Source organism: Leguminivora glycinivorella, chromosome 14 (genome assembly GCF_023078275.1).
Source record: "Leguminivora glycinivorella isolate SPB_JAAS2020 chromosome 14, LegGlyc_1.1, whole genome shotgun sequence".
Classification (NCBI taxonomy): domain Eukaryota; kingdom Metazoa; phylum Arthropoda; class Insecta; order Lepidoptera; family Tortricidae; genus Leguminivora; species Leguminivora glycinivorella.
In genome coordinates this window covers 20,134,238-20,144,606 of record NC_062984.1, presented here as the reverse complement: position 1 = coordinate 20,144,606, position 10,369 = coordinate 20,134,238, and the positions used below count along the sequence as shown (strand labels likewise).

The following is a 10,369-nucleotide window of genomic DNA, read 5'->3' as shown; positions in this document are numbered from 1 at the left end:
CCGTCCGCGGATAATCTCAGTAACCGTAAGCACTAGAAAGCTGAAATTTGGTACCAATATGTATATCAATCACGCCAACAAAGTGCAAAAATAAAAAATGGAAAAAAATGTTTTATTAGGGTACCCCCCCCTACATGTAAAGTGGGGGCAGATTTTTTTTTTCATTTCAACCCCAACGTGTGATATATTGTTGGATAGGTATTTAAAAATGAATAAGGGTTTACTAAGATCGTTTTTAGGGTTCCGTAGTCAACTAGGAACCCTTATAGTTTCGCCATGTCTGTCTGTCCGTCCGTCCGTCCGTCCGCGGATAATCTCAGTAACCGTAAGCACTAGAAAGCTGAAATTTGGTACCAATATGTATATCAATCACGCCAACAAAGTGCAAAAATAAAAAATGGAAAAAAATGTTTTATTAGGGTACCCCCCCTACATGTAAAGTGGGGGCGGATATTTTTTTCATTCCAACCCCAACGTGTGATATATTGTTGGATAGGTATTAAAAAATGAAGAAGGGTTTACTAAGATCGTTTTTTGATAATATTAATATTTTCGGAAATAATCGCTTCTAAAGGAAAAAAAAGTGCGTCCCCCCCCCTCTAACTTTTGAACCCTATGTTCAAAAAATATGAAAAAAATCACAATAGTAGATCTTTATAAAAACTTTCTAGGAAAATTGTTTTGAACTTGATAGGTTCAGTAGTTTTTGAGAAAAATACGGAAAACTACGGAACCCTACACTGAGCGTGGCCCGACACGCTCTTGGCCGGTTTTTTTGATAATATTAATATCTTCGGAAATAATCGCTCCTAAAGGAAAAAAAAGTGCGTCCCCCCCCCTCTAACTTTTGAACCATATGTTTAAAAAATATGAAAAAAATCACAAAAGTAGAACTTTATAAAGACTTTCTAGGAAAATTGTTTTGAACTTGATAGGTTCAGTAGTTATTGAGAAAAATACGAAAAACTACGGAACCCTACACTGAGCGTGGCCCGACACGCTCTTGGCCGGTTTTTTTGTCGTTGACCTGTCGAGACAAACTCGCAAGCACTGTGCGATCCCTACTCCACCTCTGCCGCCCCACCCCGCATGAATCGAAGCCGCCAGTATCGGCCATCACCTGCAAGCAACGGCACGTGCTCACTACGCCTTGATTAGAAAATAGAAAATTTTAATTACCTTGAACGGGAGTTTGTAACGGGTAAGTAGTCGTTATTCTGTCAATCATAATTTGGTTATTGTTTGAAATACTGCATTAACTGTAACATATGTTTATGTTTCGTATTTTGTTGCTTATTTTTAGGCGCCTAAATATTTAGTTCGTTCGGCAAATACTTTTTGAGTTTTGGCGAAATAACTGGCATGTTGTCGGTCACCTGTGCATCGTTCACCTGGCTAAAATAGGCAAGTGAACGACATTTTCGGACAGGGTGACGACAATAATGATAAATTTACCAATCGTAATAATAATTAATTGAGGCAATTTGAGGATTCGGCCAATTTTTACTTGATTGTTTAAAAAAATTTTATATAAAAAAAATTATTCTTCTTTAATACTAACGTAATTTTGTTTCCAATAAAAAAAAAACAGTATTATCATTTATTTCAGACAACTTACTATACGAACTTTTTATATTTTTGTCACATAAAAGGATTCCTTGAGATTTGGGCGGCGTTTAAAAATTATTATAATGCTGTTGGGCAGGGCAGGTGAATGACGTCCATATCAGGTAAATGACCACCAAACTACAGGTGATCGACTACGGATGCAGGTTAGCGACGCTTGTCGTTAACTTGTCAAATGTGTCATACAAATTTGTACTAACTTGTCGTTAACCTGCTGCTGTTGTCGATAACCTGTGTATATTTATCCTTCACCTGATCATGATGTCGTTCACCTGAATTTTAATCGATCATAACTTCTAAAATAATTAATTGATATCGGTGCCTTTAACATTTTTGAAATGTTTGAGACGCATTCAAACGATCCCTACAAAACAAATTTAAAAATGCGACATTTAAAATAAAAACAAATCTTTCACCTGTCGGTGCCAAAATTTTGAGAAATGGCCATACCTATATAATCTGAAAAGTTGTCATTACCAGACATCGTAACTATTCTAGCAATTTTGGTGCAGAATGGTAGAAATAAAGGAATTCATACATTAGATTTATATTGACAGGGATATAGACCGTAATTTGATTTTGTTTGGACAGACCATCGAGTGTGTTATGTGTGTGCGCGTGCTGATTAAGTAGTGTAGCTTTTAAGCCATCGACGCGACCGTCGACAGTTCGTTCCCAACTTCGGACGCGCTCGGTACCGATCAATCGGTAATTATTGTCGGGACAATTTGTAATTTTAACTGATTAAACAAGTAAACCTTGCGATCAAGTTTTATTAAAGAAGAATTACCCAAGAACTATTAGTGGCGCAGTCTAAAAGGATAGCTAGAGCTTTTCCACCTCAAAAGCCTAGTCACCGGACCTCCGGAGCCGAAAATGCTGTTTGCCGTCGCCATACTGTGAGTCCTTTCCATTTTCCTTAGTGTTTTTGTACTTTACAGAAATTTATTAATTTTCTTTCGAACTGCTTAATTGTATATCCACAAGTTTTGTCCAATTTTCCCGTATTCGATTTCCTTTAATTGTTATAATGGCGGAAGCAAATAATAATAATATTAATCAATTTAAGATAGCTCTTAGTGTTATACCAGAATACAATGGAAGTCCAAATCAGTTACACAGATTTATAACTACGTGTGAAACCGTCTTGACCCAATACTATGACGTAGCACAACCCAATAATTTTAACAATCAAATATTGCTGCATAGCGTTCTTAATAAGCTGAAAGGAAAAGCCGAAGAGGTCGTTACTATAAATGGTGTTGCATCGTGGGTGGAAGTAAAACAGGTGTTACTAAAAAATTTCGCCGACCAACGGGACGAAAACTGCCTTAATAGAGACCTTGTTAATTTGCGCCAAGAGAGCGAGACCCCCAAGAATTTTATAACCGCTGCATGCATTTACTCAGTACTATTATAAATTACGTTAACTTGCACGAAACTGACGAAAACAAGAAAGCTTGCAAGCGAGATTTCTTTACATCTCAAACCTTGAAAGCTTTCCTGACTGGCCTTAAGGACCCTCTGGGTGTAACTATCAGAACCATGCGTCCTTCGGACATGCCAACGGCCTTGCAATTTATCAAAGAGGAACAAAATATACATTATCTCCAAAAAAGGCAAGCACCTCAAACTAATTTCCAAAAACCATTAGACTTAAACAAGTTTGCTCCTCACAATTTACCCCCAAGACCGGTGCCCTTCGCCAACTTAAATAAACCGTCATTTTCACAACGACAAAACGTCTCATCTCATCAAAATAATTACAGACCTTTCTATCCCAATCCATACAAAAATAATCCGTGGAACAGGCCTCAATATCCCTACAACCCATCAAGGCAATTTTCTGGACAACAAACCAACAAAAATGTAGAACAACCTAAACCTATGAGTGGAATTTCATATCGATCAGCTCAGGTACCATTGAGACCATACATGCCAGCTATAAATAACCCTTTAAATAATCATACCTGCCAAACTATGTATCAACAACAATGTCCGGCGCCTGAAATGCTTATCGCGGACCCACGCGAATACGCCGCTATCACTGGCGGCCACGGTTCCGAGAACGCGCAGTGCGACAATGTATGCACAGACTATTTAGACTACCAGCAGTACCACGATAATTATGAACTAAATTTTAATGAACAGGAAATTAATCAGGATTTTCCTCAGGATTCGGATACGACCAAAGACCCCTAGCATTAGAAATACACGCTCACTTAAAAAGACGGCTACCCTATATCGAAATTAAAGAGCCTCCCTGAAATTACTGATTGATACCGGAGCTAATCAATCATTCTTGTCACCAGAAGTTTTCGAAAAGCATTTCAACAAGCATCAGCTATTGTTCGAACCATTCACTGTAAACTCAGATTATACTACTGTTTTTAACTACGCTGTGGAGATACCTTCGTTCGCCGAACTAAAAGAGAAATCTTTGTTTAAATACTACATTTATAGGTTTCATAACGTATTTGACGGATTAATTGGTTTCGAAATGCTAGAACATTTAAAAGCTAAAGTTGACCTGGAAAATAAATTACTTATTACACCAAACGCTAATATACCAATAAAGGTTTTGACTTCTGAAACAAAATCTCTATTCGAAGCCCTTATAAAATCAAACTCAACAAAGGATTTGATGGTACCAGTCAACATCCGCAACGGCGATATCTACATCCCACGCACTAATGTAAACAATTGTTACATTCCCGACACTGTAACCCGAGCAGAGGCAGGTAAGGCCCACCTGCAAATAACAAACCCGACTAATAATGACATCATTGTTATGTTATCGTCGCCCCTTAGAGTCCAGACGCTGAATAATGATTATGAAATTTATAACTTAGAAACGACTTGCGAGAAAAATGATAGTGCTCTATCATTTCTTAGAATGGATCATCTTAACATAGAAGAGAAATGGAACCTCTCAAATTTATGCGAAGCATATAGCGATGTTTTTTATACTGAAAACACTCCGCTTACGTTCACGAATCAGATTAAACACCGGATAAATACAACGGATGAGATCCCAATCTATACGCGTTCTTACAGATATCCCCAAATACATAAAGCAGAAGTAGACAAGCAAATTGAATCGATGCTTCAACAAAACATAATACGTCCATCCAATAGCCCATGGTCATCCCCAATCTGGATTGTCCCAAAGAAACAAGACGCAACAGGCCAAACTAAATGGAGATTAGTGGTAGATTATAGAAAGTTAAACGAAAAAACAATAAGTGATAAGTATCCGATCCCTAACATCAATGATATTTTAGACAAACTTGGTCGATGCCAATATTTTACGACATTGGACCTTGCCTCAGGGTTTCATCAAATAGAAATGCACCCCGATGATATAGAAAAAACTGCATTCAGCGTAGATACTAACAATGACGGATACCGCGGTGTTTACGCCTATTTGCGCATGCCTTTTGGTTTAAAAAATGCACCGTCAACATTCCAACGTGTCATGGACAACGTGTTACGCGGCTTAAAGAATATAATGGTGTACATGGATGATATAATCGTTTACAGCACTTCCCTCCAAGAACACATCCAAAATTTAGAAGACGTCTTCCAAAGACTCCGCGAATCCAACTTCAAGATACAGATAAACAAATCAGAGTTCATGAAACGTGAGACTCCTTTCTTAGGACATATAATTACCACAGAAGGTATTAAGCCCGACCCTAATAAAATCAAAGCAGTCCAGCAGTTTCCTATTCCAAAAACCAGCAAAGAAATAAAATCGTTCTTGGGATTACTCGGCTATTATCGAAAATTTATTCCCCAATTTGCGAAATTGACTAAACCATTGACTTCATGTTTAAAAAAAGGTGCAAAGATTGAACTTACCCCCGAATATATAAATTGCTTTAAACACTGTCAAAATTTGCTTACAAACGACCCGCTTTTACAGTATCCGGATTTCGAAAAACCTTTCAACTTGCGCACGGATGCTTCGAATTACGCTATAGGTGCCGTACTTTCACAAGGGCCGATCGGATCTGACCTTCCGATTGCCTATGCTTCCCGGACGCTTAACGAAAGTGAAGTAAAATATAGCACGATTGAGAAAGAACTTCTTTCAATAGTTTACGCTACGAAATACTTCCGACCCTATCTATACGGTCGAAAATTCAACATAATTACCGATCACAAACCTTTACAATATTTGATGAACGTAAAAGAACCTAATAGTAGATTGACAAGATGGCGCTTACGACTAGAAGAGTACGATTATACTATCACCTATATGAAAGGAAAACTTAACTCGAACGCCGACGCGTTATCACGAATAGAGCTGCAAAACAATGAGATAAATTTAAATATTGATCACCCTAACCAGGACCCTGACGACGGGCCATCGTCCATGGTCGTAAACTACTCTGAAAGCGAAAGCGATGAAGAAGATAACTTACCTTTAGCAGCCCTGGCACGCCATACTGCTCTCCCTGAAAGTGATTCATCGGATGAAGATGACTTACCTCTGGCCGTGCTAAAACACCGAGAAACGAATAAACAAACACCTGATCAGCCGCAAAGTACTGTTCACTCACAACTAGAAAATCCGATACTGGAAATACCCATCTCTGACAAGCCAATAAATATTTTCAACAACCAGCTCTTCTTGGATTTCGTGCATCACTCCCCGACAAAACCAAAATTAATCAAGATTTTTCCCACCAAAATTAGAATATTAGCCCAAATAAATAAAAACAATATTCAAGCCGACATAATAAACCTTTTCAAAGAATTTGTAAAACCCCAAACTAAATATGGCATCTTCATGCCCCACGAATTCATCCCAGAGGTTACATCAGTGTTACAAATGACCTTCAGAAATATGGCTTATAATTTAACTTTCTGCAAAACCCACATCGAAGATGTAACCGATTGCGAAAAACAAATCGAAATCATGCAACGCATACATAACGGTCCAACTAATCATCGAGGGATACAGGAAACTGAACGAAGAATAAAATTACAGTACTACTGGCCAAATATAAACAATAGCGTAACAGAATTTATAAACAATTGTGATATCTGCCAAACCAGTAAATATGAAAGACACCCTAATAAACAATTATATCAATTCGTACCTGTGGCTACGAAACCGTTCGAAGTCCTTCACGTAGACACATTTACAGTCAATGGCCAAAAGTTCCTTACTATCATTGACATATTTTCCAAATATGCCCAGGCATACCCCTTACAATCACGCACTGGATTAAGCGTGCTAAACGCCCTTTCCATATATATGTCCCATCATGGCCCACCTTTGTGTATCACTGCTGATCAAGGCACGGAGTTCAAAAATCAGTTAATAAAGGAACTAGCAAAATTACATAAAATAAAACTTCATTTTATCAGCGTTAATAACCCTGAATCTAATGGTGCTATTGAACGGTTCCATTCAACTATACTCGAACATATTAGAATCATAAACAAAAACCAGTTAGAACTTACAACTAATGAACTCATGGTCTATGCAATTATTGGCTATAATAACAGTATCCATTCAGCGACCAAGAAAAAACCTATTGAAATCATTAATGGGCATTTTAACGACCGCGATCTATTTGACATTAATATTGAAGACGTTTATCTACAAAATTACGTTAATAGGCATAAAGATGTGACAAAAGAGTTATATGCAAATCTTAACAAATCCCTTGTAGAATATCAAGAGAAATCTATTTCGAGGGCTAACAAGGATAGATCCGAACCTCCCGTATACGAAGAAAACCGAGCCGTGTACATTAAAAATCCCGCGGCTGCTCGTCAAAAGACGAAACCACGTTATTTAGGTCGTAGAATTAAGAGAAACTTAGAATTAAAAGTTATAGACGATAAGGATATCAGTCATCATAAAAGAACGCTGAGGGTGCCGTTAAAACAACAAAGACCATTGTTCCAGGACCCTCCTGATAGGAGCGACCCAGGGCCGGCAAGTAACCCTCACGGAGCTGGATAACAACCCCGGAGTCCTGCCATTTAAACTGGGCACCGCTAAGATTCAGATGACTGAACATGTGTTTTTACACTACTATGAACTAAATAGTATTAAGGATAGTATTAGTAATATAGAGAACTATATAGGTAGTTACTTAGATTATATGAAATCTGCCGACCCCTTTATTTTAGAGATACCTCAGTGACGACCACCCAGATTTTCTTGAACGACCTCAACACCATTTATGGTAAATTCAATGCCTTGTACGCGATTCACCCTAAGCAAAAACGCGGCCTTTTTAACGGTTTGGGTACTGTCATAAAAAGCATTACTGGAAATTTGGATCACGACGATGCACGTCATTATAACCAAGCCATACAAACATTACAGGAAAATCAAAATCTAATTGGAAATAAATTGAATTCTGGAATTAGCATTAATAAACAAATGTTAGAATCATTCAATAACACGTTGTTAGCTATGATCTCTAACGAAAATAAAATTCATGTTGCCTTGAACGAAATCATAATTGATGTGAATATGACTAACTACCGCTTATCAGACTATATCAAAATTAACAGTCTATGTAACATGATAAAAAGTAATTTACGGAGTCTTCTTGACTTTGTTACCATGCTTGAAAATGCAATTGCTTTCTCTAAACTGGGTATAACCCACCACAGCGTAGTCGGCACTGATAATATCATGTTTATATCAAACGTCTTGTTTAAACTTTACAAGGAACAAGAAATGCTTATCAATGAAAACACCGCGTTTCGAGACTATTATGACATCATTACTTGTGGTTCCTTTTATGCAGAGAATAGAGTCGTATTTGCATTGAAATTTCCTGTAATGTACAAGAATACATACACCTACTACCATCTATTTCCCACTCCGACTTATAATTCGACCATTCTGATCCCTCCTAAACCTTATATGGCAATGAACGACGAGAAACACCAGTACATGGAACAAGAATGTAAACGTTTCCAAGAAACATATTACTGTGAAGAAACCTTTTTTACCTTGGCATCAAAGCCCGACGATTGCATCTACTCGCTGATCCTAAACCAAGAAATTTCTGCTACCTGCCAATATACAGCATTTACGAGTGACTTTGAGATGCTTCAAAGATTAGACGACTACCATTACGCAATAACATGTCCGCGACGAACAAAATTACAACTCTTATGCGACAGCGAAGAAATTAGATTTATCCAAGGAACCTACCTGATTGAAGTCCCCGAAGGCTGTATGTTCACCACCGCAAGTTCATCTGTTAAAAACTACAAAAATGAAATTAAAGGCCAAGCTATTAAGCTTATTTCCTTCCAAATGTCAAATATTAGTATTAGAAATACTGCACAACCGTTGAAACTGGAAAGAATTCCTCTGGAACAATTGTATAAACTCGAAGCTCTCCTAGAAAAGGAGGAACCATTGCAACAACTGCGAACAATTGACATCAAGGATAATGACCACCTGTATTGGATCATACCTTTATACGCACTCATCGCCGTAGCCGCCGGAATACTGCTTTGGAGGAAACTAAAAACACGTCGGTCAACCACGATCCCGAATGTCCAGGACGTCGAGTTGGCCCCTGCTGGCCAGCCCTTCTTCACGGGAAGGTCTTCTCAGTGATAAGGGGGGTGTTATGTGTGTGCGCGTGCTGATTAAGTAGTGTAGCTTTTAAGCCATCGACGCGACCGTCGACAGTTCGTTCCCAACTTCGGACGCGCTCGGTACCGATCAATCGGTAATTATTGTCGGGACAATTTGTAATTTTAACTGATTAAACAAGTAAACCTTGCGATCAAGTTTTATTAAAGAAGAATTACCCAAGAACTATTAGTAGTGTGAATGCGACCAGTTGTAACGCTGAAAGTGAATGCAGCCGACGCGCGTTATAAAGGAGGGTAGATCGCTCCCAGTCTACGCAACTTTTACATCCACCCGCCTTCATCAGTTTTCCGTGATCATGATGCATGCAACTGCGTCGTAATATAGGAAGCTCGACAAAAATCAAAAAGGTAATCACGTACATAAGTCTAATGAAAACAACCGTGAATCATTCAGAATTCATACATGTGTTTTCTTGATAGGTAGATGATCAGGCACATTAACTACCGACGCAAAAACAACGGGGTGTTATAAGTTTGACGTGTCTGTCTGTGTACGTGTCTGTCTGTGGCATCGTAGCACCCGAACGGATAATTTAGATTTAGTTTTTTTTTGTTTAAAAGTTGAATTAGTCGGGAGTGTTCTTAGCCATGTTCCATAAAAATCGGTTCACTATGTCGAGGATTCACTTCCGGCCATGCACACTCGAAACAGCAGAAGGGTTGTAGCTGCCTTTAGATGGGTGTACTCTCTTTTCTCTATATCCAAAACTTTTATGTTTCTTAAACATTTAGTTTCTACAGGCTAAACTGCGAGCAAGTCAATTCACCGATATAAAAGAAATAAAAGGAAAGATACAAAGGCAATAAAGTGAGTAACTCGCTTCATATAACACAATGTATAAACCAAAGACAGATAAATAATAGACTGTCAATCACTTCACGCTTTGGACACTTTGGTGAAATACATGTTAAAGGAAATACTTCAAAAATTGATAAGTCAAAAACTGTCACTAATCGGATGTTGATACTGAGCATAGGTAAATATTATTCAACATAAGATCTACTAACTTACTACGGAAATTCAGCTATAGCCATTGTGTGACATCTTCATTACTTATTTTTAAATTAAAAGAAAAAATTGAAAAATTTA

At 38.0% G+C, this 10,369-nt stretch overlaps 1 protein-coding gene across 1 annotated transcript; it reads left to right on the top strand.

Annotated features, from left to right (window-relative positions):
- The first annotated feature begins 7,774 nt into the window (after positions 1-7,774).
- LOC125233505 lies at positions 7,775-9,407 on the top strand. The gene is made up of 2 exons (XM_048139547.1): positions 7,775-8,122; positions 8,373-9,407. The coding sequence occupies exon 2, from the start codon at positions 8,447-8,449 to the stop codon at positions 9,236-9,238; it is 792 nt and encodes a 263-aa protein (XP_047995504.1). The 5' UTR covers positions 7,775-8,122; positions 8,373-8,446; the 3' UTR covers positions 9,239-9,407.
- Positions 9,408-10,369: the final 962 nt, after the last annotated feature.